This window comes from Sciurus vulgaris (assembly GCF_902686455.1).
Source record: "Sciurus vulgaris genome assembly, chromosome: 2".
Taxonomy (NCBI): Eukaryota; Metazoa; Chordata; class Mammalia; order Rodentia; family Sciuridae; genus Sciurus; species Sciurus vulgaris.
In genome coordinates this window covers 182969582-182997217 of record NC_136462.1, presented here as the reverse complement: position 1 = coordinate 182997217, position 27636 = coordinate 182969582, and the positions used below count along the sequence as shown (strand labels likewise).

The following is a 27636-nucleotide window of genomic DNA, read 5'->3' as shown; positions in this document are numbered from 1 at the left end:
TCTCTTTGGCCTTGTTCATAGGGACTAGAACTCCCAAATTTTAAATTTTCTTCTTTCAGAAGACCAGCCAGAAAGACTGACACTCTTGGTCCCAATTCCAGATCCCTGCAAGAATCTATTTGGTTTTGGTATCTACTTCTGGACGTATAAACTGTGGCCAGAGGAACAAAATAACTCAGTAGCAACACAGTTGTGAGGCTAGGGACCAGAGAAATTCCCAGAGAAGCAGGGTAGACAGTTCAATAAGATTTCCACAGCATTCACATTGACATTACAGTACAGTAGCTGCTCACATTCACTCCCTGAGATATGTCTCAGTTCTCCCATACAGATAAGGAACTCAGACATAGGAAAGTTGTATGATACACCCCAGAGTAAGTGGCAGAGGCAGAACTCAAACCTAGGGACCATTGAGTCCCCAAATCCCCTTTTTTCTCTCTCTGTCACTCTGTGGATTTTCCCAACAGAGCTAGGCAACTCTCCTTTTGCCAATTTGCAAACCAAAAGTCATTTCCTTTTCCAGGACAAGTAACTCAGAATGACATTAGACATGATAATAGAGACAACTGGTTTAATAGAATTAGAATGCCTAAGTTAGAAATTATCTGTAGTTTTAAAAATACTGAATAATAGATACTAAGAGTTACTGAGGGCTACTAGGTATTATGAACTTGTGCATTCAGTACTCAGCAACCTCCATGGAGCTAAGTAGTAGTGTTATCTTTACTTCTACAGATGAGGAATGGAGACACAAGGAAGCTCAATAACTTTGTCAACTAAAACAGGTAATAAGAGGCAGAGCCAGGGCCTAGGGTCTGGTCCAGAGTATGAACTTCTAGCCCCTGCACTGTCCTGCCACCCGTCCTGTGGAGCCCAGAGCAGGGTGCAGAAGAGCTTGCTGCTGTCCTTGCAGGCACCTGCACCTCTGATCATCTCTGGCCTCTAAAGTTCTTTTCCTCTCCCTGCAGGTACTGATACAAGAGGAGCCCCTGCGATCTCTGTTCAGCCCTGTGCGCCAAGAAGTCTTTATTACCATTGCAAACCTCAGGTGATATCCTTGTGCTCTTTACACGTGTATCCTGGTTCCTCACTCAGGGCCAATGCCAGAGGCCACTGACATGTTCTCTATTTAGATAGGGAAAAGGAAGACAAATTCATGTTTTCGTGTAAGAACTTTGATTTCATGTACACTAACATCCATATCTGAAGGACCTTGTTGGAAACTTCTTGGAATTCAGTTTTGTCCAAAGTATATTCAGTGGAGAGTGACCCGCCCAATACATGTTTCATAACTGTAAATTCCAAGATCTAAGGGGTTAAAAGGCTATCTGCTGTCTACCTGTCTTGGAGGTTTAAACTACAGTGATTAAAATGATTAAAGGTACTGAAAAGTCCTGTAGTTTAAAAAGTTTCCTCACCAGGTATAGTGGTGCATTCCTGTAATCCCAGTGACTCGGGAACCTGAGGCAGATGGATCTCGAGTTGAAAACTAGCCTCAGCAAAAGCAAGGCCCTAAGCAACTTAGACCTTATCTCTAGATGAAATACAAAATAGGGGTGGGGATGTGGCTTAGTCGTTAAGTGCCTGAGTTCAATCCCCCCAGTACCGAAAAAAAAAGGTCTTGTTGTTTTTGTGGTAATGGGGATGGAGCCCAGGGGTGCTCTACCACTGACCTACACCCCCCAGCTCTTCTTATTTTTATTTTGAGATAAACTTTCATGAAGTCTCTGAGGCTGACCTCAAACCTGTAATCCTCCTATCTCAGCCAAGTAGCTAGGATTACAGGTGTGCACCACCATGCCCTTCTCCATAGTTAAAAAGTGTTTGGGCTGAGGTTGTAGCTCAGTGGTTACGTGCTTGTTCTGCGCATGCGAGGAACTGGTGTTCTGATCCTCAGCACCACATAAAAATAAATAAGTAAAATAAAGTTATTGTGTTCAGCTACAACTAAAAATATTTTTTTAAAAAAAGGGTTTGCTGGGCGTGGTGGTGTATGCCTGTAATCCCAGGGGCTCAGGAGGCTGAGGCAGAAGGATCATGAGTTCAAAGCCAGCCTCAGCAAAAGCGAGTCCCTATGCAACTCAGTGAGACCCTGTCTCTAAATAAAATACAAAATAGGGCAGAGACGTGGCTCAGTGGTTGAGTGCCCCTGAGTTCAATCCCTGGTACCCCTCAAAAAAAAAAAAAAGTGTTTAACTTGGGATTGGGGCTATAGCTTAGTGGTAGAGTGCGTGCCTAGCATGTGTGAGGCACTGTTTCAATCCTCAGCACCACATAAAATAAATAAAGTAAATGTACTGTGTCCATCTACAACAAAAAATAAAAATAAAGTGTTTAACTTGATTGAACTTGCTATTCCCCAAACTCGAATTCAGCAGAACACACTTTGGAAAACTGCATGTTGCTACAAGTAGGCTATGGCAGACTTTGCTTTGTGGCTGAGCTGGAGAAAAGCCTGAAAGGGTGTCACTCCAGTGACTTTTTGGGGGAAAGTTCATGTAAATAGATTGACGAGCCAGGCCATTTACCTCTTCCTTCTGAGATACACCAACCCAACTACCCTTTCCTTTTTAGTTACTTTGGATCCCTATTTAACAATATCAAATCAAATCCTCTTCCCAACTTGTTCTTCCTAAACTTTTTTTTCTTAGTTACCACAACGTCCATTTGCTGTTTGGCTCTGAGGAACGAACTGACTTGTTCCAGGTTATCACCAGAAGTATGATCACTCTTCCACCGCTAAATATTCTTACCCAGCTGCAGGAAATCACGCCCTGTGGGCCCTACAACCCTGAGGTAACTCATGCTTTGCTTTAATAACTTGCCACCATGGGGTCAACTGGTCTCTGCCCTTTAAGAGCATTTGGTTTTTTGAAACTAGCCAAAACCCATTTAATCAATTCTAGTGAATAAAATAGTCGATTGAATTAGATGATAGCTTTTCTCCCTTAATTTTTGTTCTTTCATTTCCCCTTCACTCCTTCTTTCTTTTTGACTTTAAAATAAGGTGGGCATATTCGTGCATGTATTTTACAGACGTTTATTTGTGGACCACCATGTGCTAAGCATTGCGATGGGCAGTGGAAATACAAAAGTGGAACTTACGTTCTAGTGCAGAGGCAAACGGTTGAAGGATAAATGTGTCCCCTCGCAAGTTGTTAAGTGTTAGAGACAAAAAAAGGCAGTGAAAGAGGAAGAAAGGACTATGGTTGGGAGGCACAGGGGCTTTTTTACGGAGGGAAAACCTTCCTGGTAAGAGTGAGACTTGAAGGAGGAGAGAGGGAGCCTCCTGGCAGAGGGGAGGGTAAGTACAAAGGCCCTGATTTTCTTCTTGGCTGCTAAATGGACTGATAAAGCAGTTACCTACGAAGATTTACTTCCCTGTGTTTCAAGATATCAGAAAGAGTCACCTGTATCTTAAGGACCCTGATGTAGTTCCCCAGATGTAGTTACAATCAGATAATGCTGAGATGTCCATTTGAAATGAAGATTTATTCTGGCTCATCTCATGCCACAAACCACCTACAGTCACTTTTACACCGAGTTTGCACCTTGAGGAAAGCCTTAAGTGTACAGAGCTTGGGGAACTTGACAGGGAGGGCACGTCGCTGATCCTGCCCCTGTTCAGTGTCTCTACAGGCAAACGTTCCAGGCATTCTCCGAGATGCTTCAGAGTTTGGTGGTAAAAGACCCACATTTGGAAAGTCTTGACACCATTTTTCAGGTAAGCAAGGTATGAAGGTAGAACAGGGAACTATTCCTATTCACTGGGGAAAGTGGAAGAAGATGTGAAGGATTCATTGTAGGAGGCATGCAGTTGTGGAGAGATCAGCTGTCTGTTTTGAGTCAGAGGCTTGGGTTCATTCTCACTGCAAGTCCTTGGTTATGAGTCCTTGATTTCACTTCTAAAAGGAATTTGCTCTCTCAGCATCTCATTTCTTTTTCTTGACATGGAGATAATAAGTACTGTGAATGTTGAATAAATGGCCTTCAGCAAGTAGTTTAAATGGTTGCTATAATTATTCCTTAAATTATTATAGTGACTAGGGAACAGAATCAGCCTCTCATGAGTTATTAAATAGGCAACTTCCCACCAAGTTGGACTCAGAGGTCATAAGTGACCACCTGCTCTCATGTAGCTGTTCCAGTATGTGCCAGTCTGTCTGTAGTGTGCATTTACTGCAGTTCAAGTCTGTTGCTCTTTTGCCCCCATCTTTATTTGGTACCAGGGATTGAACCCAGGGGCACTTAACCACTGAGCCACATTCCCAGCCCTTTTTTATTTTTTTTATTTGGAGACAGGGTCTCATTGAGTTGCTTAGGGCCTCTCTGAGTTGCTGAGGCTGGCTTTGAACTTGCAATCTTCCTGCCTCAGCCTCCTGAGCAGTTGGGATTACAGGCATGTGTCAACTTGCCTGATTTGCCTTTTTTTAAGGGTGCTAATATCCCAAAAAGGAATACCCCTTTAAGCTATTATTAATCATGTGCACCTAAGTACAGATGGACATTTGTCCTTGCCATAGCTGACCTTGAAATTATTCTTATTCCCTTCCATTTGTACATTAATCCACCAGCCAGATTGGGTTTCTCCCCTTTATCTCATTGTACTGTGTATTTTCTTGCCTTGGCAGCTTAATTTAAGCCATGTTTTCTACCTGAAAAGCACCCCCCTTTTTTGTGGGGCTGGGGGTTGAACCGAGTACCTTGCGCATGTGAAGCAAGCACTCTACCAGCTGAGCTATATCCCCAGCCTCAAAGCCCCTTCTTTATGAGCTCCTACTTGTGGATATTGTCTTCTCCGCCAGTCCTTCCCTGTCTTTGCAGGCAGATGCAACTTCTCCATTTCCAGAGTTCCTTACTAGCACATTATTAACTTTATTTCTTTCCAAAGCAGATTTGAAAGGGCTGAAGACATAGAGAAAAATCAAATAATTACTGAAGAATTATGAGGCAGCATAGTAAGTCTAGAAAGTCAGCCTGAGCAGAAACCAGCCTGCCTTGCTTGTCATTGTGCTGCCTTCCTCTCCATCCTAAGCCCATTTGGCATTTAGGGTGGTATTTGCAAACCTCAAAATACTATGGGTCTTCTCTCTCCACCTTTTCTTCCAAAGAGAATAAAGATGTTATCCCAGGCATTCCTGATAAGCCATTTTGCCTCCGTTTCTTTTTTGCAGCACTTGGAACCCTGGTTACAGTCATCGAAGGACCATGAGCGGAAGCGGGCGACAGCCAGCATGGCCCAGGTTCTGAAGTGCCTATCCAGACATCTCTGCCTGAAGGTGAGCAACCCTCTAGTTGCAGAGAAAGAAGGATCCAAAGCCATCTTTCCACTGCCTGTTTCCCCTCCTCTTTAGGACTCCCAGCCTGGGCCTGTGTCCTCTTGGTGCTCATGGGCTATCACAGTACTCGGCCCCTCTCCTCAAAGATGAGCAGCTTGAGGCCAGGTGCTGTGTGTTAATCTCTGTATCTCCATTGTTGAGCAGTAAGTTGGAAGGAACCAATGATATAGTAATGCTTTTGAATGAATGAATAAATAAGTGTGATCTGAAAATGTCTCAGGGTACATGGCAGCCCAATGTCTGTGCAGATTGCTTTTGAAGAAATGAAGTCCAGCAGGTCAATTCAAGTCAATAAATTTAAATACCTCCTAGCATCTCAGAGCAAATGCATGCCTTTCTTTTTTTTCAATCTCTTACCTCTCAATTGTTCTGAATCCTCCTCTGTAACTTCTAAAAAGAATTTCCCCAAACTAAACTCCTCCCTGGATCTATTCCACTCTTTTTTTGGAAACCTCTTTCCTCTTCCCCAAGCAGGTCTACCAGACACTGAAGCTGCTCCTATTCTCCACCCGTTGTTTCTAGGAACTATGTAATAAGGCCTGGGAATTGGAAGATAACTTGGTGGGATAGTATTGTGGGGTCCTTATATCAGAATTTTCCTCAGGGAAGTTGTTCTCAATACAGATGTTTTAACAGTTGTGTTTAAAAACATTTCACCATCTTTCATATTTTTCACATGGGAAATATATATAGGCTTTTCTCTCCCCCTGACTCACTTTCTTTCTCCTCCTCACTTTTCACACTCCCTTTCTCTTTCCTTTCTCTTTTCCTCTCATTTTCTCTCTTACCCTGTGGGGAGACACTCTGTTTGCTTAATAAACTCCCTTATGTGATTCCCTGTGTCGGGCGTGGTTTTGTGGGTTTTCTTACATTGGTGCTGTGACTCAGGATGGGATCTTCCACTGTCTCTTAAGCAAGTGGAAACCCATCTTACGCCCCAGTGACCCCCAGACACAGCCTCACCTTCCATTTTGCCCAGATGCTCTGCTCTGCATCCATCACCAGACTTCAGATTAAAGCACCCATCCCCAGATGCCTTTACAACCTGCTTTTCCCCAACCAGACTTCTACCACGGACCCCAATTTCTAAAAAGGCAACTCCAAACTGCTTGCCCCACACTGCCCCCTTCCAGCTCGAAGAAGCCAGAACGGTCATCGTCCCCTTTCCCTATAGCAGTAAAGGAGTTAAGCCAGAATTGGGTATAGGCAGTTAGTGTAGAAATCGGGGATCATTAAATCAAAGAAATGAAGTCCATGAAAACGATCTGCCTCTGGAAGACTGGAAGTTGAAGACTGCCCCTGGGAGAACGGACTTTTTACATCTAACCTGCAAAACCAGCCCTAGTCACTTAGGCAGGAAGGAGAGAGAAGGCGAAAAACAACTGGAGAACAAAAAATTTTCTTATAAAAATAGAATCGGGGGCTGGGGATATAGCTCAATTGGTAGAGTGCCTGCCTCGCAAGCACAAGGCTCTGGGTTCAATCTCCAGCACCAGGGGAAAAAAAAAAAAAAAGAAACAGAAACGGGGGAATGTAATCCAAAGCTGCTCCCTGCCTTTCTGTTGCATCACAACCTAACTTGTCAGTCTGAAAGCTGCTCTCCCCGCTCTTTCCGGTGCAGCCATTTTCCCCACCTCCCAACTACTTATCCATCTGTGAACATGCTAGAGACCTATTGGTTCATCAGTCAGCTTGCAAGTATCCTTCTCCGTTATTGGTCCACTGTTAGCCCAGCAGAATTCAACTGCTTAAGGATAGCTACCCCGCCATCTTTTTTCTCTTGCTTTTCTCTCCCCCTGACTCACTTTCTTTCTCCTTCTTGCTTTTCACACTCCCCTTCTCTTCCTTTTCTTTTTTCCTCTCATTTTCTCTCTTACCCTGCAGGGAGACACTGCTTAATAAACTCCCTATGTGAAAAAAAAAAAAAAAAAGAAAATATGTATAAACTTCTCACCTCCTTATTGAAGTAAATTTGGCCCCTTATTACTAGGGACTGGGGATATAGCTTAATTACTAGAGTGCTTGCCTCACATGCACAAAAGCCCTGGGTTCAATCCCTAGCACCAAAAACAAACAAACAAACAAAAAAACAAAACTTATATTAGTGAAGGAAGATAAGTAACATCTGGCATCACTGACCACGTACAGTTCCAATAACAACAATGCATTCTTCTTTCTGCATTCCTCAACCTCTAATTTTAGCCACAGATTAAAGAAGAAGAGACTCTCAAATAACTCCCTCCTACACACATAATTTCTCTCTAGGCCCTGGGTTCTTTCTTAGTATTTTTTCTTCCCTACAGAGTTGTTAATATTGGAGTGCTTGTCCTAGGTGTCTTGGGGGTCTATGAACATCCAGAAGTAGTACCAGAATTTTTTGTTATGTACTCTTATGGATTTTTTAGAAGTTCTATAGCTTTTCTTACATGGAGTTATAATTTATATAGAAAATGAAATCCACCCAATTTAAGTATATATTTCAATGCGTTTAGGCAAATGTAAGTTCTCTGAGTCCCTAACTTTTTTATATTCTCAAAAAAATGTAAACAATAAAGATAGGGGCCAAGGACATAACTCAGTGGTAGGCCACTTTCCTGGTACCCTTGAAGCCCTGGGTTTGATCCCCAGTACCATCAAAAAAAAAAAAAGAAGAAGAAGAAGAAAAAGAAAGAAGAATAAAGATAAAGAATTAAAAAGACAGGGCATGTTGCTGGTGTGTGCCTGCAGTCCTAACTCCTCATGAGGCTGAGACAAGAGGATCACAAGTTCAAGGCCAGCCTGGGCAACATAGTAAGACCCTCTCCCAAAAAAACAATACAACAAAAAAACAGAATTCAAAAAGGGAATATTAAAGAAGGACTTAGTGACCAGACTAATTCTCCAGTGATTTTTTATGTGTGTGATAATAAACTTTGGGGTTTTTTAATGTTAAGAATATCAGTGCTCGCTTCGGCAGCACATACACTACAATTGGAATGATACAGAGAAGATTAGCATGGCCCCTGTGCAAGGATGACACACAAATTCGTGAAGCATTTTATATTTTGTGTAGCCTTTCAGAGGGCTTATGATTGTATATTCTCAAAAAAAAAAAAAAGTATCAGTATGCAGGCCTGGGCCATAGCTCAGAGGTAGAGTGCTTGCCTCCCACGTGTGGGCCACTGGGTTCCATCCTCAGCACCACATAAAAAAATAAATATTGTATCCATCTACAGCTAAAAAAGTATTTTTAAAAAGGAATATCAATATACTCATCATAGAAAAATATTTAAATTTTGTTTAAAAATAGAAGGAATAAAAATTATTAGTGGGGCTGTGGCTATGGCTCAGTGGCAGAGCATTTGCCCAGCGTGTGTGAGGCACGTATAAATAAGTGGATAAAATAAAAGTCTATCAACAACTGAAAATTTTTAAATAAAATAAAATAAATTATTAGCTTCTTGTCGTTGTCATTTAGAGATAGACACCCTCAACATTTATATTTATTCCTTCCAAGCACTTTTTGTGCATGAGTATTGGGGTGAGGGATTCCACTTTAGTTCCATCTAATTTGTTCTCTCTCTGTAGCCAGAATTATCTTCTTGAGACTCAATCACTCCTTTTCTTTTTCTCTTTGCTTGGATTTTTTTGTGGTGCTGGAAACAGAACCCAAGGCCTTGTGCATGCTGGGCCAGCTACATCGCCAGCCCTTGTTTGTTTTTGTTTGTTTGGTTTTCTTATTTGCGTTCTCTGTATTTTTTTTTTCTTTTCCCCCCATGAACTCTTTTGATCTAGTGATTTGCAGCTGTTGTTAGAATGCAAGGTCTTGTGTGATCTGGCTCCTCCCTGCCCCTGATCAGCTGGTCTGTAACTTACATCTTTGTGTAGCTATGGCTTTATTTACCCTAAACAGCCCCTAGAGGCTGATGTTCACAATATTTCTTGTCTTATTTCCAAAGAGCTGCAGAATAAATTTATTTCTGCCTCAATCTGAGGAAAAGTTATGCTACTTCTGCATGGCTGTTTGCTTCTTATAGACAGTGGGAATCATATTCTACAGGACATTGTGTGTATACCTCTGCATTAGCCATGAGGAAGTTCAGAGCCTAGCTCTGTGGCTTGCCTCTTCTTTAATTTTAATTTTTCCTATTTTCTTCACTATTCTAAAGTATATTCTCTTTATAGTATGATTTTTACCAGCTTCCATACATGTTTTTTCCATAATAAAGTAGGGTGTCAATAAACAATTTTTTTTTTTGTACTGGAGATTGAACCCAGGGGCAATTAATCATTGAGCCACATCCACAACCTTTTTTTTTTTTTTTTTTTTTTGTATTTTATTTAGAGATAGAATCTTGCTGAGTTGCTTAGGGCCTCCACAAGTTGTTGAGGCTGGTTGAGGCTGGCTTTGAACTCATGATCCTCCTGTCTCAACCTCCCAAGCCACTGGGATTATAGGCATATACCACTGCACCCAGCCTCAATAAACAAAAATTTTAAATAGCACTAAATGCTCCTCTCACTTTGTATCCAGCTGTTTTGCTTATCAGAGTAGCATGTTTTCTAGTATTGTAAATTCCTCAGCTACTTGATTTGTAATGGTTGCATTCATAGAAGGCTGTACCATAATTCTCTTTAGCATTATTGAGCAATTATTTCCAAAAATGTGATCTTTAAAAACAGTGCTAGGATAAACATCTTAATGCACAAAACATTTTCATTTTTCAGATTATTTACTTAGGTTATAATTGCCCTATTTAATGCCATCTACTGTCTTCATTGTATCTATACATGTTAAATGTTAACCCTTCAGATATCTAAGGGCTGAATATCATCCTTGAACTTCTCTTGAGTTGGGAGTAGAAGTGGTCTGCTTCTCAACAATGTAAATTTAAGGCATTAAGTACACCTGTATTCTGATGGCATTTTTCTTTTTCCTTCTTAATTAGCCTCCATTGCGATTCCAAAGACTTGGACACCTAGTGGCTCTGATGGCGCTGCTGTGTGGGGACCCACTGAAAGCTGTGGCAGAGGAGGCTGCAGAAGGCACACACTACCTGCTGCATATCACCCTGAGGCTGAAGTGTAAGGCAGTCCTGAGGGCAGCCGGCGCTGTGCAACATAGCATCAGCCTTCTGTGCCCTCCTTCCCCTTGTTCTAGAAAGCATCTTCACAGTCGTTCATACAGAGAAAGGCACACAGTCCATAGCAGAGATGAAACAATACTAACTCAATCATTAGAATGAGGACACTGATCAGTGTCAGCCATCTGTGTTGCCATGGAGTGATTAGTTTGTTCATAAGTGGGAGAGGTTCCTGCCATCATTTGGGCCTTCATTCATTTATTTTCCCATAAATATTTATTTATTATTTTTTCAGGATCCCACAGTAACTAGAACACAAATGGTCCCAATTCTTAAATTAAACAAAGCCTAGTGGGGGTTCTAGGCAGAGTCAGTGAATAATTATTATTATCAATAAAGGTAACTATCATGAAGGGAAATTGTAGGGGCCATAAGTAAGAATCAAATCTAGCTGTGGGGCTCAGAAAAGTCCTCTCTAAAGATAATCTGAAGAATAAAGAATAATTATGCAGGGGTTCAGGTAAGAGCATATCAGGCAGCACATTGAGATTTCCTATAGATAAATTTTCAGGAATGTGAGGTCACATTTAAGCATGAGAAAAACAAGGCACTGCAAGGACTTGGCAGACTCAATAACAGCACACATAGCCAGATGTGATGGCACATGCCAGTCATTCCAGCAACTCGGGAGACTGAGATTGAAGGATTGCAAGTGGGAGGCCTGCCTCAACAATTCAGCAAGAAACTTAGTGAGTCCCTGTCTCAAAATTTAAAGAAAAGGGGGGTCTGTGGATGTATCTCAGTGGTAGAGCATGTCTGTGTTCAATCCCCAGCACATTCACACACAAAAAGGCCAGGAGAACTAGACTTCTAAAAACATCTGCTATTGAAATTGTCAAAATTTTGGGGGGGCTAGGCATGCCTATAATCCAGCGGTTTGAGATGATAAGGCAGGAGGATCACAAGTTCAAAGCCAGCCTCAGCAATTTAGCAAGCCCTGTCTCTAAATAAAATATAAAAAAGGATGGGGGATAGGATATGGTTCAGTAGTAAAACACTCCTTGATTCATAATTGGTTCAAAAAAAATTTTTTTCCCCTTGGGACCTAAGCTTCCTGGGAGACCACTCAAAATTCCTCACCAATGGTAAGATGCAGTAGCATGCCTTGTTTGAAAATCACTCAGAAACTCTGCTCTTACAAAAAGCCCTTTTATTTCTCCTTTGGCCCTTTTTATATATTGCTCTACAAGAAAGAGCAAGCAAATCAGCCTTCAGGTTGGCACATGCCCCATTCCCCAGGCATTTTTGTTCAGTGAGCTCTTGGATCCAAAGTGAAGATCCACCAAACTGGTAAAATAAAGAAGAAAGAAAGAATCCAGAAAGTAATAGTATTTCATACTTTCTTCTTAGATGTTACTCATGACAAGAAAAACCACCAAAGTTTGAGAAAAGCATTGAAAAAGTGTCGTGGATTCCTAGAGCTCTACAGTATTAAACGGTTCTACCGTTATCCCTTCAAAATTGCCCAGGTAATTAGAATGGCAGCTTGAAGTTTTGGCCAGGATGAGAAGCAACCAGAAGTCTCATTTATTTGTACATGGTTTCCATTTTACTCATGTGAAATGGAAAAAATCACTTTGGGAAAAGTTCTGGTAGGTTCTTATACAACTAAACATACCAGCTGCATGAGGAACATGTTCTCTAAACATCCCATAGTTCAAAGAGGAGACACCATGTTTCTGACTCTTATATACTTGTCCTCTTGGTTTAGTGGCTAGGCCTACCTGTTAATGAGGCCAGTATCACTGTTTCAAAGTGGAACAGAAAAGGCTGGACACCCAAGGAATTTTCAGGAAGCAGGTTTATTGACTGCATTTGGTCCAAAAGGCAATTGCCTAAATCATTCTCTGGACCAAGATTTTGGAAATTTTTTGAATTTTTTTACCCAGTGGGAGGAGCTTGGAGGTTTACATAAAAGTAATTCTTTTTTCTTTGAGTTCTCAGAAAGTGCTTTTTGTCCTATCCTCTAGACCATATAGAGGTTTCACAAGTTTTTTCTTTTTCTTTTTCTTTTTTTCCTGCAAACCTGGCAGAAAAAAAAGGAAACTACCAACCTCAATGCTTTCTTCAGAAGTTTTTTGTTTTTTGTTTTTTGTTTTTTTTTCTGACATCCTGTGTAAAAAGCTTTCTGAGAAGAGGAACATCTATGTTATAAATATGATGGGGGTTTTTGCTTAATTATGGTAAGGGTCTTCTTGGTGGGGTCTCTGGCCTGCTTTAGTTTGGATTTCTCTTGGGACTAGTTTTGCTTCCACAAATTGCCAGCTGAACCCTTGTCACACAAAGGAGCTGCAAGGGTGGGGTTGAGCCAGTGAACCACCACTTTTTAATTAATTCAGATATTCATTATAGTAAGAACAAATATTTATGCATCAAATGTGCCGACCGGGCATGTTAGGAATTAGGGAAAAAAAGAAAACAATTCTTACTCATGTAGGGTCAAAGGTAATTTAACCTCTTGTGCATCAGTTTCCTCATTTATACAATGGGCATCTGAAAAAGTTGGGATGACTCAGTTGCTGTGAGGGTTGAATGAGATTCGGTGTGGAACATGCTTGGCTTAAGTCCTGTCACATAGTAAGTTCCAGGGTTCCTTGTGTAATCATGTGAAGGACTTTATGCACCATCCAGTGCAATGCGAAGTTCACTGTCTCCTGACGGGACATTTTAGTTAGCCTGGGACACTGTCACCTGTCTAATATTATGGTGTTTCTTTTCTCCTGCTCCTACAAAGTGTCTCTGTTTGAGGAACTCAAAATAAAACTTCTTTATAAAAGCCAGAGCAGTAAAAGCCCTGCACCGACATTAGCTGTAGACATTTAGGTTGCTTTCAATTTCTCACCTTTGTAAACAGGACGGAAGTAAACAGTCTTGTACATCATGTACACTTCTCTGATCTTTAACTTAGTTCATGGCTCTGTCATACCATATTTACTGGAAGTTTATTTGTTCTAAATCATTTCAGGTCTTTGAAGTTTTCCTCAATTCAGATGAGCTCTGCCAGTTCGTAATGACCACGTTGGATGGCCTCAAAAATCTGAAACATCCCTACACCCAGCAATCAGCCGGAGAGTTGCTGATAACATTGGTGAAAAACGCAGAGTCCCGATTTGAGAAGGTAAACGCTTACCTTCTGCTCCTCAACTTCAAGGTCTCTTCTGTGCCTGTTTAACGGCAAACAGCTGCTGGTGGGGACAGGGTCAAAGCCTTAATCCATTTGCTCACAAACATTCCTCCAGTTGTTTAGCATATACTAAACAACACCTGTGTAAAAACTAGGCAGGGAGAGTTAAAAGATTTAAGGTGTGGTCCAGGAGAGGATTTTTCTGGGGAGATAGAATTTTCACATGTGAGAATGGTAACTTCAAATTAGGCTCTTATCCAAGTAGAACAAAACCTATAAGTGACCCTAGAAGGAGGCAGACTTAACCTAAAATCAAGAGAATTTATCTAAAGTTGATACATCAAGAAATAATAAGGAAAAATAAACCATCTACATCATCTAAAATACAGAAGGACATAATGAAAGAGCTGAAGGGGATAAAAACATTTGCCTCTGGAGTGTAGACCTGGGGAATAGGGAGGAAAGACACAAAGGACCATAGGATTTTTAAATTGTGTGCATGTTGTACTTTGAGAAAAAGAAAAAGTAGAGGCTAGGGGATAAGTCAGTGTTAGAGTGCTTGCCTAGCATGTATGAAGTCTTACTTCCAACCCCTCCACACCACAAAAATAAAATAATAAAACATAATTTTAAAATGATGAAAACCCATATTTTAACCTATTAACCCATGAAATCACAAGTTTTCAATTCTGTGAATATTTCAACAAAATTGACATGTGTATTAAGATAGGTTGGAAATCAATCTAGAACTTATGTATATTATTATGTCATAATTATATTTTTATTATTAATTACATAGCATATTACATAATTATATACTGTATTTAAGTTTTTATAGGTGTTCCTCAACTGGGATGATGGGACAAAATGGTCTAAAACAGCAAAGAGGCACAAGGAGCAGCATGTGGGAAGCAGGGAGAGATGGCACAGGGGTCCTGTGGGTGCTCCCAGTGGCAAATCAAAGACCAACTGCGGAAGCTTACTCAAAGGAAGCGCTACCGCAGGAGAAGTCTGAACACAGGGTATTTTGCAGGATGGGTTCAGTGACTCAGCAGTGTTATGCAAAGACCCAAGGGCTTTTCCTTCTTTCTGCTTTTCCTGTTCATGTGGTCATATGGTGGTCACAGCAATTTCAGACTTCATGAGCAGGTCAAGACTATCTAGAAGGGAGAAACATGCTGCTTTCCTTTTTGTCCCTTTATTCAGGGAGGAAAATCTTTCCTAAAAGCCCCCATTAGATTTTTCCCTCATGTTTCAGTGGCCAGAACTGCATCATGTGCCCATCCTTCACCAGTTCCTGGTGACTGATGACGGTAGTGACAGCTATCTGGTGCAAGGTTGTTGAGGACTGCCTCTCTGAGGAGCTAACAGTTCCACAGAGACCTGAAGCCAGGGGTCTGTGTGGGAAGAGTAGTCCTGCTTCCTTGACCTGGCTGGATAGAGGAAGGCGGGTAAGAACTGCCCCCATAATCAGAGTCAGAGAGGAAAAAAAACAACTTTCTCGCAACATATCTTAGTTCGTTTTATTATAAAAATCAATATGAAATCATTGAGAGAAAATTAGAAAAAAATAGATAAGCAAAAAATAAAATCTAGGGCTGGGTTTGTGACTCAGTGGTAGAGCAGTTGCCTGGCATGTGTGATGCCCTGGGTTCGATCCTCAGCACCGCATATAAATAAATAAATAAAATACAGGTCCATTAACAACTAAAAAATATTTTTTAAAAACCTAATATCCTATCACTCAGGCACATTAATAACATTGTATATATAACCTTCCAAATTTTTACGTACAGATGTATCTTATTTATTTATTTATTTGTTTGTTTATTTATTTATTTGCAGTGCTGGGGATTGAACCCAGGGCCTTGTGCTTACGAGGCAAGCACTCTACCATTGAGTTATCTCCCCAGCCCCAGATATATTTTGAATAGTTTTGATTTTAACTTTTTAATAAAATCATTTTGTTTAAATGTCACTTCCTAGCTACCTTTCAGAAATGGCCACAGTACCTCAGTAACCATCAGTATCCCACAAGATTAAGGTCTTCGTGAACTTAGTGCTTTCTTTTTCTTTTTCAGGTACCAGAAATTATGGGAATTATCTGTGCCCGGCTATCCATAATCAGTCAGCCTAGAGTCCGCCAACAAGTCATAAATACTGTGAGTTTGTTTATCTCCAGGCCCAAGTACACAGATATAGTGCTCAGCCACCTTCTGTGTCATCCAGTACCATATGACAGGTAAAGCACCCTGTATAGCCTCTGGACTAAATCGCGATATGTGGCATATCACTGAGTATTTTTGAGGGGTGACCCTCAAAAAATCTAAAGACTCTCTTGTAGAAGAGGTAAGATATAGTTACCTGTGAGATAAATCAGACTATAATGCATAAATATAAGACAATCCAACAAACCCAGAATGAAGAGCATTCTATAAGATAATTAGATTGAACTTTACAAAAAAAAAAAGTTCATGTTAAAACTGGACATCGTTATGTGTGCTTGTAATCACAGCAACTTGTTAGGCTGAGGCAGGAGGATCACAAGTTCAAAGCCACCTCAGCAACAAAGTGAGGCCCTAAGCAACTTAAAATAAAAAATGAAAAGGACTGGGGGTGTGGCTCACTGGTTAAACACCTCTGGGTTTGATCCTCTCTACCAAATTAAAAAAAGTTAATGTCGTGAAAGAAAAAATGATAGAAACACCCATTCTAGATAAAAAGATACTAAAGCAACATAACCCAATGCGTTATGTGACCTTGATTGGATCTTGGATCAAAATAAAAGCCATAAAAGAAATTCTGGAGAAAATGTAAATATGGCCTCTACACTATATTATTAAATTAATGTAATTTGCTAAGGTGTAACATATTATGGTTAAGTGGAAGGATTTCCTTTCTGTAAGAAGACAGAGACTAAAGTTATTGAGTTGTGAAAAATGATGTTGGCAACTCACTTGCAGAATGATTTCCAAAATAAGTAAATAAATAAACAGATACTTTAAAAGAAAGTATAAATATATACCTAGAGAAAAATATAATCATAGAGATAAACAGACAAAATCGGTTGTTTTTAATATTTATTTTTTAGTTGTAGGTGGACACAATACCTTTTCTTTTATTTTTATGTGGTGCTGCGGATTCAACCCTTGGCCTCACATGTGCTAGGCGAGCACTGTACCACTGAACCATACCCCAACCCCCAAAATAGGTTTTTGAGCTGGATAGTTTTTCTATTAGAGGCATCTGGCAGTTCCCAATATGCCCACAAGCCAGGAATCATGTTCAGCCATTTGTTGTTGTTTTATTTTTGTTCGTTGGGCTTTTGCTTTTTCAGTGTTGTTCTTGCAGTGCTTGGGATCGAACCCAGGGCCTTGCACATTCTAGGCCAGCCCTCTATGATGGAGTTCTATCCCCAGCCCTCTTCTTCGTTTCTTGAGCCCTCCTTTTTTTTTTTTTTTTTTTTTTTTTTTTTTTTGTACCAGGGTACTTAATCACTGAGCCACATTCCCAGACCCTTTTATTTTTTTATTTTGAGACAGGATTTCACCTAGATACTTAGGGCCTCGCTAAGTTGCTAAGGTTGGCCTTGAATTTGTGATCTTCCTGCCTCAGCCTCCCAAACCTCTGGGATTACAGGCATGCGCCACTGCACCCAGCTAGCCCTCCATATTTTTTTTTTTTTTTTTTTTTTTTTTTTTTTTTTTTTTTTATTGTAAACAAATGGGATACATGTTGTTTCTCTGTTTGTACATGGCGTAAAGGCATACCATTTGTGTAATCATAAATTTACATAGAGCAATGTTGTTTGATTCATTCTGTTATTTTTTTCCCTTCCCCCCACCCCTCCCACCCCTCTTTACCCTCTATACAGTAGTTCCTTCCTCTATACTTGCCCCCCTCCCTAACCCTAACTCTAACCCTTCCCTCCCCCCCATTATGTGTCAACCTCCACTTATTAGCGATATCATTCGTCCTTTGGCTTTTTGAGATTGGCTTATCTCACTTAGCATGATATTCTCCAATTTCATCCATTTGCCTGCAAATGTCATAATTTTATCATTCTTTATGGCTGAGTAATATTCCATAGTATATATATACCACAGTTTCTTTATCCACTCATCAATTGAAGGGCATCTAGGTTGGTTCCACAGTCTGGCTATTGTGAATTGAGCAGCTATGAACATTGATGTGGCTGTATTTCTGTAGTATGCAGATTTTAAGTCCTTTGGGTATAGGCCAAGGAGTGGGATAGCTGGGTCAAATGGTGGTTCCATTCCAAGTTTTCTAAGGAATCTCCACACTGCTTTCCATAGCGGCTGCACTAATTTGCAGCCCCACCAGCAGTGTATGAGTGTACCTTTCTCCCCACATCCTCGCCAACACCTGTTGTTGCTCGTATTCTTGATAATCGCCATTCTAATTGGGGTGAGATGGAACCTTAGGGTGGTTTTGATTTGCATTTCTCTTATTACTAGAGATGTTGAACATTTTTCCATATGTTTGTTGATTGCTTGTAGATCTTCTTCTGTGAAGTGTCTATTCATTTCCTTAGCCCATTTGTTGACTGGACTGTTTGAATTCTTGGAGTAGAGTTTTTTGAGTTCTTTATAGATTCTGGAGATTAGTGCTCTATCTGAAGTATGATTGGCAAAGATATTCTCCCACTCTGTAGGCTCTTTCTTCGCATTGCTGATAGTTTCCTTTGCTGAGAGAAAGCTTTTTAGTTTGAATCTATCCCAGTGGTTGATTCTAGCTTTTATTTCTTGTGCTATGGGAGTCCTGTTAAGGAAGTCTGGTCCTAGACCAACAAGATGAAGATTTGGACCTACTTTTTCTTCTATAATCTGCAGGGTCTCTGGTCTGATTCCGAGGTCCTTAATCCATTTTGAGTTTAGTTTCGTGCATGGTGAGAGATATGGGTTTAGTTTCATTCTGTTGCATATGGATTTCCAATTCTCCCAGCACCATTTGTTGAAGAGGCTATCTTTTCTCCATTGCATATTTTTGGCCCCTTTGTCTAGTATGAGAAAATTGTATTTATTTGGGTTTGTGTCCGTGTCCTCTATTCTGTACCATTGATCTACCTTTCTATTTTGGTACCAATACCATGCCGTTTTTGTTACTATTGCTTTGTAGTAGAGTTGAAGATCTGGTATTGCAATACCCCCTGTTTCACTCTTCCTGCTAAGGATTGCTTTAGCTATTCTGGGTTTCTTATTCTTCCAGATGAATTTCATAATTGCCTGCTCTATTTCTGTAAGGTACGTCATTGGGATTTTAATTGGAATTGCATTGAATTTGTATAGCACTTTAGGTAGTATGGCCATTTTGACAATATTAATTCTTCCTATCCAAGAACATGGAAGATCTTTCCATCTTCTAAGGTGTTCTTTAATTTCTTTCTTTAGTGTTGTATAGTTCTCATTGTAGAGGTCTTTCACCTCTTTTGTGAGATTGATTCCCAAGTATTTTATTTTTTTCGAGGCTATTGTGAATGGGGTAGTTTTCCTAATTTCTCTTTCTGAAGATTCATCACTTATGTATAAAAATGCGTTGGATTTATGGGCATTGATCTTGTAACCTGCTACTTTACTGAAATCACTTATGAGTTCTAAGAGTTTTCTGGTGGAATTTCCAGGTTCCTCTAAATATATAATCATGTCATCAGCGAACAGGGATAGTTTGAGTTCTTCTTTTCCAATTCGTATCCCTTTAATTTCTTTGGTTTGTCTAATTGCTCTGGCCAGAGTCTCAAGAACGATGTTGAATAGAAGTGGTGAAAGAGGGCATCCCTGCCTTGTTCCAGTTTTTAGGGGGAATGCTTTCAGCTTTTCACCATTTAGAATGATATTAGCCATGGGCTTAGCATAAATGGCCTTTACAATATTAAGGAATGTTCCCACTATCCCTATTTGTTCTAGTGTTTTGAGCATGAAGGGGTGCTGAATTTTATCAAATGCTTTTTCTGCGTCTATTGAAATAATCATGTGATTCTTGACTTTAAGTCTATTAATATGGTGAATTACGTTTATTGATTTCCTGATGTTGAACCAACCTTGCATCCCTGGGATGAAACCCACTTGATCATGGTGCACTATCTTTTTAATATGTTTTTGTATGCGATTTGCTAAAATTTTGTTGAGAATTTTTGCGTCGATGTTCATTAAGGATATTGGTCTGAAATTTTCTTTCCTTGATGAGTCTCTGTCTGGTTTAGGTATCAGTGTGATATTGGCTTCATAGAATGAGTTTGGGAGGGTTCCCTCCTCTTCTATTTTATGGAATACTTTGAGAAGTATTGGAATGAGCTCTTCCTTAAAGGTTTTGTAGAACTCGGCTGAGAACCCATCTGGTCCCGGACTTTTCTTTGTTGGTAGGCTTTTGATGACTTCTTCTATTTCAGTACTTGAAATTGGTCTATTTAAATTGTTTATGTCCTCCTCATTCAGTTTAGGCAATTCATATGTCTCTAGAAACCTGTTGATGTCTTCGAAATTTTCTATTTTGTTGGAGTATAGATTTTCAAAATAGCTTCTAATTATGTTTTGTATTTCCATCCTGTCTGTAGTGATATTTCCTTGTTCATTCCGAATTTTAGTGATTTGGGTTTTCTCTCGTCTTCTCTTTGTTAGTGTGGCTAAAGGTTTATCAATTTTGTTTATTTTTTCGAAGAACCAACTATTTATTTTGTCAATTTTTTGTATTGTTTCTTTTGTTTCAATTTCATTGATTTCAGCTCTGAGTTTAACAATTTCCTGTCTTCTACTACTTTTGGTGCTGTTCTGTTCTTCTTTTTCTAAGGCTTTGAGCTGTAGTGTTAGGTTGTTTATTTGTTGAGTTTTACTTCTTTTATTAAATGCGCTCCATGAAATAAATTTCCCTCTAAGTACTGCTTTCATAGTGTCCCAGAGGTTTTGATATGATGTTTCTTTGTTCTCATTTACCTCTAAGAATTTTTTAATTTCCTTCTTAATATCTTCTGTTATCCATTCATCATATAATAGCATATTGTTTAACCTCCAGATGTTGTAATAGTTTCTGTGTTTTACTCTTTCATTTATTTCTAACTTCAATCCATTATGATCTGATAGAATACATGCTAGTGTCTCTATCTTCTTGTATTTGCTAACATTAGCTTTGTGGCATAATATATGGTCTATTTTAGAGAAGGATCCATGTGCTGCTGAGAAGAAAGTGTATTCACTCTTGGTTGGATGGAATATTCTATAAATGTCCGTTAAGTCTAAATTATTGATTGTGTTGTTGAGATCTATGGTTTCTTTGCTCAATTTTTGTCTGGAAGATCTGTCCAGTGGTGAGAGCGGCGTGTTAAAATCACCTAGTATTATTGTGTTGTGGTCTATTTGGTTTCTGAAATTGAGAAGGATTTGTTTGACATACATAGATGAGCCACTGTTTGGGGCATAGATGTTTATGATTGTTATATCTTGCTGATTTATGCTTCCCTTAAGCAGTATGAAATAACCTTCTTTATCCCTTCTGACTAACTTTGGCTTGAAGTCCACATTATCGGAAATGAGGATGGATACTCCAGCTTTTTTGCTGAGTCCATGTGCATGGTATGTTTTTCCCCATCCTTTCACCTTTAATCTATGGGTATCTTTTTCTATGAGGTGAGTCTCTTGCAGGCAACATATTGTTGGATCTTTCTTTTTAATCCAGTCTGCCAGTCTATGTCTTTTGATTGATGAATTCAGGCCATTAACGTTCAGGGTTATTATAGAGAAATGATTTGGTTTCCCGGTCATTTGGTTCATTTTTAAAATTTTGTTTATTTATTTGTTTGACACAACTTGTTTCCTCCTTTATTTGACAATTCCTTTAGGATAATTCCTCCCTTTGCTGATTTGCTTCTTTGTTTTTCATCTCTTCCTCATGGAATATTTTGTTGAGAATGTTCTGTAATGCTGGCTTTCTTTTTGTAAATTCTTTTAGCTTTTGTTTATCATGGAAGGATTTTATTTCATCGTCAAATTTGAAGGTAAGTTTTGCTGGGTATAAGATTCTTGGTTGGCATCCATTTTCTTTCAGGGCTTGAAAAATGTTGTTCCAGGACCTTCTAGCTTTTAGGGTCTGGATTGAAAAATCTGCTGATATGCGTATTGGTTTCCCCCTGAATGTAATTTGGTTCTTTTCTCTCACAGCCTTTAAAATTCTGTCTTTATTTTGTATGTTAGGTATTTTCATTATAATGTGCCTTGGTGTGGGTCTGTTGTAATTTTGTGTATTTGGAGTCCTGTAAGCCTCTTGAACTTGATTTTCCATTTCATTCTTCAGATTTGGGAAATTTTCTGATATTATTTCATTGAATAGGTTGTTCATTCCTTTGGCTTGTTTCTCTAGGCCTTCCTCAATCCCAATAATTCTTAAATTTGGCCTTTTCATGATATCCCATAGTTCTTGTAGATTCTGTTCATGATTTCTTACCATCTTCTCTGTTTGTTCAGCTTTGTTTTCAAGGTTAAATATTTTGTCTTCAATGTCTGAGGTTCTGTCTTCCAGGTGTTCTATCCTATTGGATATGCTTTCTATGGAGTTCTTAATTTGGTTTATTGTTTCCTTCATGTCAAGGATTTCTGTTTGGTTTTTTTTCAATATCTCTAACTCTTTATTGAAATGATCTTTTGCTTCCTGTATTTGCTCTTTTAACTGTCGATTGGTGCGATCAATCAATGCTTGCATTTGCTCTTTCATCTCATCATTCAATGCTTGCATTTGCTCTTTCATCTCCTCGTTTGCTTCTCTGATCATTTTAATTATGTACATTCTGAACTCCTTTTCTGTCATTTCTTCTGCCATGCTGTCATTGGGTTTTATTGATGTAACATCTAGATTTGTTTGCAGCATTTTCTTTCCTTGTTTTCTCATGTTGTTCAGATATCAGTGGACCGCTGAGATATTGCAGATTTCCTCTGTTGATTTACAATGACCCTGAAGATTTCTATATATATCCCCTCTTAGCCTTCAGTAGGCTGAAGTCTTGGAGGAGGTTGATAATGCGGTGCTCCACAAGGAAGCTGCCTCTCTAGGAGCAGTGGCCTTCAGGTGGGGTATATTCCCTGCTAGTGGGCAGAGGTGCCTCCACTTGTTGACCAATGGTCATCCAAAGGGGACCTAGGCTGTGGGCTGAGGCAAGGCCTGTTTGGGCCTGAGCCTCTGGTTTTACTGTCCTTGTGGGAAACCTCACCCAGCAGGGAAGACTCACCCGGTGGGGAGGTCTCGCTGGTCAGTTTCCTCCTAGAGGTTCCCCTCAATTTACATCTACTGCCTGGGCTGGGCTGCCTTCCTCTGCAAAGTTTCCAGGGGCCCGGCCCTACCTCCTGGGCCTGGGAGCCTCACCCTTCGCAGATGAATCTCCTTAGGCTGCCCCTCCTCAGAGAATTTGCCCATAGGCCTGGAACCTTCGCTCCGCCCTAAGCCTGTCTCTGTGCGGCTCTTCCACCCAGAAGCCTCCTAGATCCTGGGACCCTGTTCTGCACCTAATCGCCTGGCTGCGTGGCCCCTCCTCTGAGCAGCCACCTGTGGCCCCAAACAATCGCTCTGAGTCCCAGAGACCCGCCACAGGCCTCTTCCTCCAGACAGCTGCCCAGTATGCCGGTGCGGTCACTAGGAGTCCAAGAAACTCACTTCGTGCCTCCTCCTCCCACCAACCACCCGTAGCCCGGGGCAATCAATCACTCCGAGTCGAAGTGACCCTGCCCGTTCCTCCTCCTTCTCCAGATAACCCCCCGGGTGTTCAGGAGCAGTCCCTCTGAGTGGCTCTGAATCCACGTGACCCGCTGCACGGGTCCTCTGGGCCACCGCCCGGAGCTCTGGTGTGGTCCTTCAAGACCAAGCGTCCCACCACGCTTCTCCTCCAGGCAGCCCCCCTGTGTTCAGGAGCTGTCACTTTAAGACCAAATAACTCACCACTCGCCTTCTCCTCTGAGCAGCCGCCTGGAGCGCTAATGCAGTCACTGCGAGTCCAAAGGACCCGCCGCGCTCCTTCTCCTCCTTCTCCTACTCCTCCGGGCAGGCCCCGGGGTTCAGAAGTGGTCAGGGTCCAAACAGCTCGCCACGCAGCCCCTTCTCTGGCAACCGCCTGTAGTTCCCGTATAGTCGCCCGAATCCAAGCGGCTGCTCCTCTTCCTCCTCGTCCTCAGGGCAGGCCCCGGGGTTCAGAAGCGTCGTTCTGATTCCAAACAGCTCGCCGCGCGGCTTCTCCTCTGGCAACCGCCTGCAGCTCTGGCGCAGTCTCTCTGAATCCAAGTGGCCACGCTCCTCTCCTCCTCCTCAGGGCAGGCCCCGGTGTCCTGAGTCCACACAGTTCTCCCGGCCTCTCCTCCCCCGGGCAGCCGCCGGAGCCCCAGTGGCTGTTCTGAGTCCCAGCGCTGTGCCGACCGGCCTCCTCTATGGCGCTCCAGCGGGGGGAGGGGCGTCTCGCCGGCAGTTCTACTTCACAAAGTTTCCTGCGTTCTGGGACCCCCGTCCCATCCGGGATGCCCCCCCAGGGGGTGAGAGTCACCCGGCTACTTTGAGTTGGTCCCAAGCGTCTCAATATCTCCTCTCTTGAATCCTGAGTTCTGGAGCAACACGTAATGCAGCCACCCTCTAGGCCGCCATCTTGAAAACCCGCCCTCCATATTTTTAACAAACTCCCCAGATGATTTTTTTTCCCCACACTAACTTCTATGAATTGTTGGCTTAAAGGCTATGTACTTCCTAATTCAGATACACCTATAGCACTCTTCGAAATGTGCAGGGAACCAAAAGCATTTGAGAGTATTTCTTTCACAATAAATAGTTTCTCAAAGCATTTTATTTAGTCCTTCAGGAATTGAGAGAAAATAACCAACTACAAGTAAACATAGGGTTTTCTTAACATCTTCCCAGGATGAACATTTATGTTCTACCATCTACTTGTTCTCTCAGCCATGAGGCTTTTCATCTTCCCACATTTCCTTTTAAGTGAAATGCTTAGATAGTCTCTAATGCCCTCAGGTTTTAGAACAAGGCTCATGTAGATAGTTGGAAGACCATACTTTAAAAAAACACTGTCTCTAGTATACAAAAATACCTAGGTAGATTCTGAAAACAGGAGAATGGATTGGGTTGGTGGGGGTGTAGCTTAACAACAAATGCTTGCCTAGCATGTCCAAGGCCATAGGTTCAATCCCTAGCACTGGAAAAAGAAAAAAAAAAAAAAAAAATTAAAAGCATGAGTAACTCCCAATCTTCCCTCCCCAATCACCTCCACAGTGTTTATATAACTCTCAGGCCCTACAATAAAAAAGATTTTTTTTTTGTAAGTTGAGGTCTCTGTGTTGCCCAGGATGGCCATAGCTGTAATTTCAAATTGGTACCTTCAAATTGTAATAATTTTCAAATTGTAATAATTTGAAAATTATTACATATTACTTTTCCTTAAGAAAAGATTTCTTCTAAGTAGGATCCAAGCTTTATTTCAGGGCTTGACCTTAGCCAATCTGGGGACCACAGACTATATTGAATAACAGTGGCTTTGAATACCTAGCATTGTGCTAGGCCCTAAAGGATCCCCAGCAGGGCCAGACATAATCTCTTCCTTCCGATAGACACACACAAAGAGAATTGAAAATGGTGCATGTAAGAGTGAGGCAACCTCTAGAAAGAAGAAATTTTTAGAGTCTCCTGGGGCTAGCTTGCTGGTGCACACCTGTAATCCAAGCAATTTGGAAGGCTGAGGCAAGATCACAAGTTCTAGGTCAGCCTCAGCAACTTAGTAAGGCCCTGTCTCAAAATTCTAAAAAATTTTAAAAAGGGCTGAGGATGTAGCTCAGTGATAAAGCACCCCTGGTTTCAATCTCCAATAGCCCCCCAAAAAAAGTGTTATGGAAACTCTCATGAGAGACATGGTGAAGAAGTAGCAAACATTCACAGAAGAGGTGACACTGGAGCTGCACCTTGAAGGATGTTGATGGGCAGAGGAGAATTTGAGAAGGAACTTCTGGTTTAAGAAAATGCTGTAAGCAGAGGTAGAGGGTTTTCAAAGTCTGGGTTTGTTTGGCGAAGGTGAATGGTATGGGGTGATGACAGCACAGAGTGTGTAATGGGCACATAGTGGGACTGAAAGTCAGGTTAGGACCAGTTTGCGAATGGCCTCAAAGTCTGTGCCCAGGCAAAGGGAACTTGATTAAATGAAACCTTGGAAGTTAACTATTATGTACTCAGAAGCCTTTGATACTCTGAGGAAGTGAGCAGAGAGGAAAACCTCTTATAGACTGGATCCCAAGCAGACTCCAGAAAGGTGGTTATGATAGGTCTTGGATGAGCCACTCTCCTGAACCTTCTTGTTCTGGGGTTCCTAGGCATCTGGCTGAGTTGTGGAGAACCCTGGAGGCCGAGCTGCCCAGCACAACCTGGATCCTGTGGAGGCTCCTGAGGAAGCTGCAGAAATGCCATACTGTGCCCACCCAGGAGAAGATGGCCTACGTGGGTGTTGCTGTAAGTCACCGAGCTCTTTCCCACTAACTTCTGCCCACCATGCTTCCCTCCAGGCTGACCAACCCCACCCAGAAAATGTTATTTTTAGTCCCTCTCAAAGGTTGTTTTTGTCATCCATATTATATCTACAGTGCCTCTACCCAGGGATTGACATGGAGAAAGCTGGGAATAGTGTAGGAATCAATATGGTTTAATGTATTTAAAGCATTCCTTCTTCATTCTTAAAAAAAATATTTATCATCATAGTTAAAGACTAACACAACTTCGTGAAATTTTAAAAATAATATGAAAGTGTATAAAATAGAAAGCATGGGCTGGGTGTGTAGCTCAGTGGTAGTGGTAGTGCCTAGCATGAGTGAGGCCCTGGATTCTATCCCCAGCACCTCAATAGATAGATAGATAGATAGATAGATAGATAGATAGATAGATAGATAGATAGATAGATGAAAAAGAAAGCAAAGGTCTCCTTGAGCAGTGGTTGTCAAGGATTGATGATAAATATTCTAGACTTTTCAGGCCACATATAATCTCTATTACATAGTCTTTGTCTTTTAAAAAAAATAATCCTTTTAAAAATATAAAATCTTGAATCAGGTGCTGTGGTATGCACCTGTAATCCTAGCTACTCTGAAAGCTGAGGCAGAACAATAGCTTAAGCTCAGGAGTTCAAGGGAGGAATGGGCTACATAGTAAAATCCTGTCTCAAAAAAATAAAATGAAATGAAATAAAATAAAATAGAGCCATATAGTGCACTAGTGCATGCCTGTTATCCCAGGGACTCAGGAGGCTGAGACAGCATGATCTCAAGTTCAAGACAAGACTCAGCAACTTAGAGGCCCTAAGTGACTCAAGGCCCTGTCTCAAAATAAAAAAATTTTAAAAAGGGCTAGAAATATGGCTCAGGGTTAATGACCCTGAGTTAAATTCCTGGTACCAAAAAAAGCAAAACTATTCTTGACTCATGTCTGTGCCATCTCCCTGAAAATGAACTTTTTAGAACTGTTTATACATATATAAACATTCTGTATGTATATTTCATAAACTTTTCCCCATTTCCTTTCTTTTAAATATGTGTTACTTTTTAAAGTGTTTCATGTTCACAGCAAAACTGAGCAGAAAGTACAAAGTTCTCCCAAATCCCTGGCCTTTACACATGCACAGCTTCCCCTTCTTTCAATATATACCTTTTACTGCATTTTCTCCCCTATCAGTTTTTACCTTTTTCTGATCTGTTTTTATAGCTTTTTTAAGCTTTCAAAATTCAATATTTCTAATCTGCTATTGTCTCTTACTTTCTCTGTTCTTATGGACTTATTCCCTTTTTAAAAATCCATGTAATGTCATTTTAGTACAGTTCTAGAAGTTAGGACAGATAAATGTATGTATTTATCATATAATTAACTAATAAAATTGTATATATGTGCACATATATGTTAATATGATTATATTACATACACTGTTTGATGCCTTTTTAAAAAAATTTAACAAATGTATAAACTACTCTTTATGTCAATATGGAGAGTTTCCTGCTGTCCTTTCCATGGATGGTTAGCCAATTTTTTC

At 40.7% G+C, this 27636-nt stretch overlaps 1 protein-coding gene across 2 annotated transcripts in view; it reads left to right on the top strand.

The window, feature by feature from the left end:
- MROH8 (maestro heat like repeat family member 8) overlaps nucleotides 1-27636 on the top strand; it is a 73515-nt gene that overhangs the window by 23055 nt on the left and 22824 nt on the right. For both annotated transcript variants that reach the window (XM_079128179.1, XM_079128178.1), the window contains 9 exons: nucleotides 969-1048; nucleotides 2652-2796; nucleotides 3629-3724; nucleotides 5175-5279; nucleotides 10268-10403; nucleotides 11813-11931; nucleotides 13428-13580; nucleotides 15668-15828; nucleotides 25937-26072. In XM_079128179.1, coding sequence (XP_078984305.1) covers nucleotides 969-1048; nucleotides 2652-2796; nucleotides 3629-3724; nucleotides 5175-5279; nucleotides 10268-10403; nucleotides 11813-11931; nucleotides 13428-13580; nucleotides 15668-15828; nucleotides 25937-26072 — 1131 coding nt within the window. The remainder of the gene's footprint in view (nucleotides 1-968; nucleotides 1049-2651; nucleotides 2797-3628; nucleotides 3725-5174; nucleotides 5280-10267; nucleotides 10404-11812; nucleotides 11932-13427; nucleotides 13581-15667; nucleotides 15829-25936; nucleotides 26073-27636) is intronic.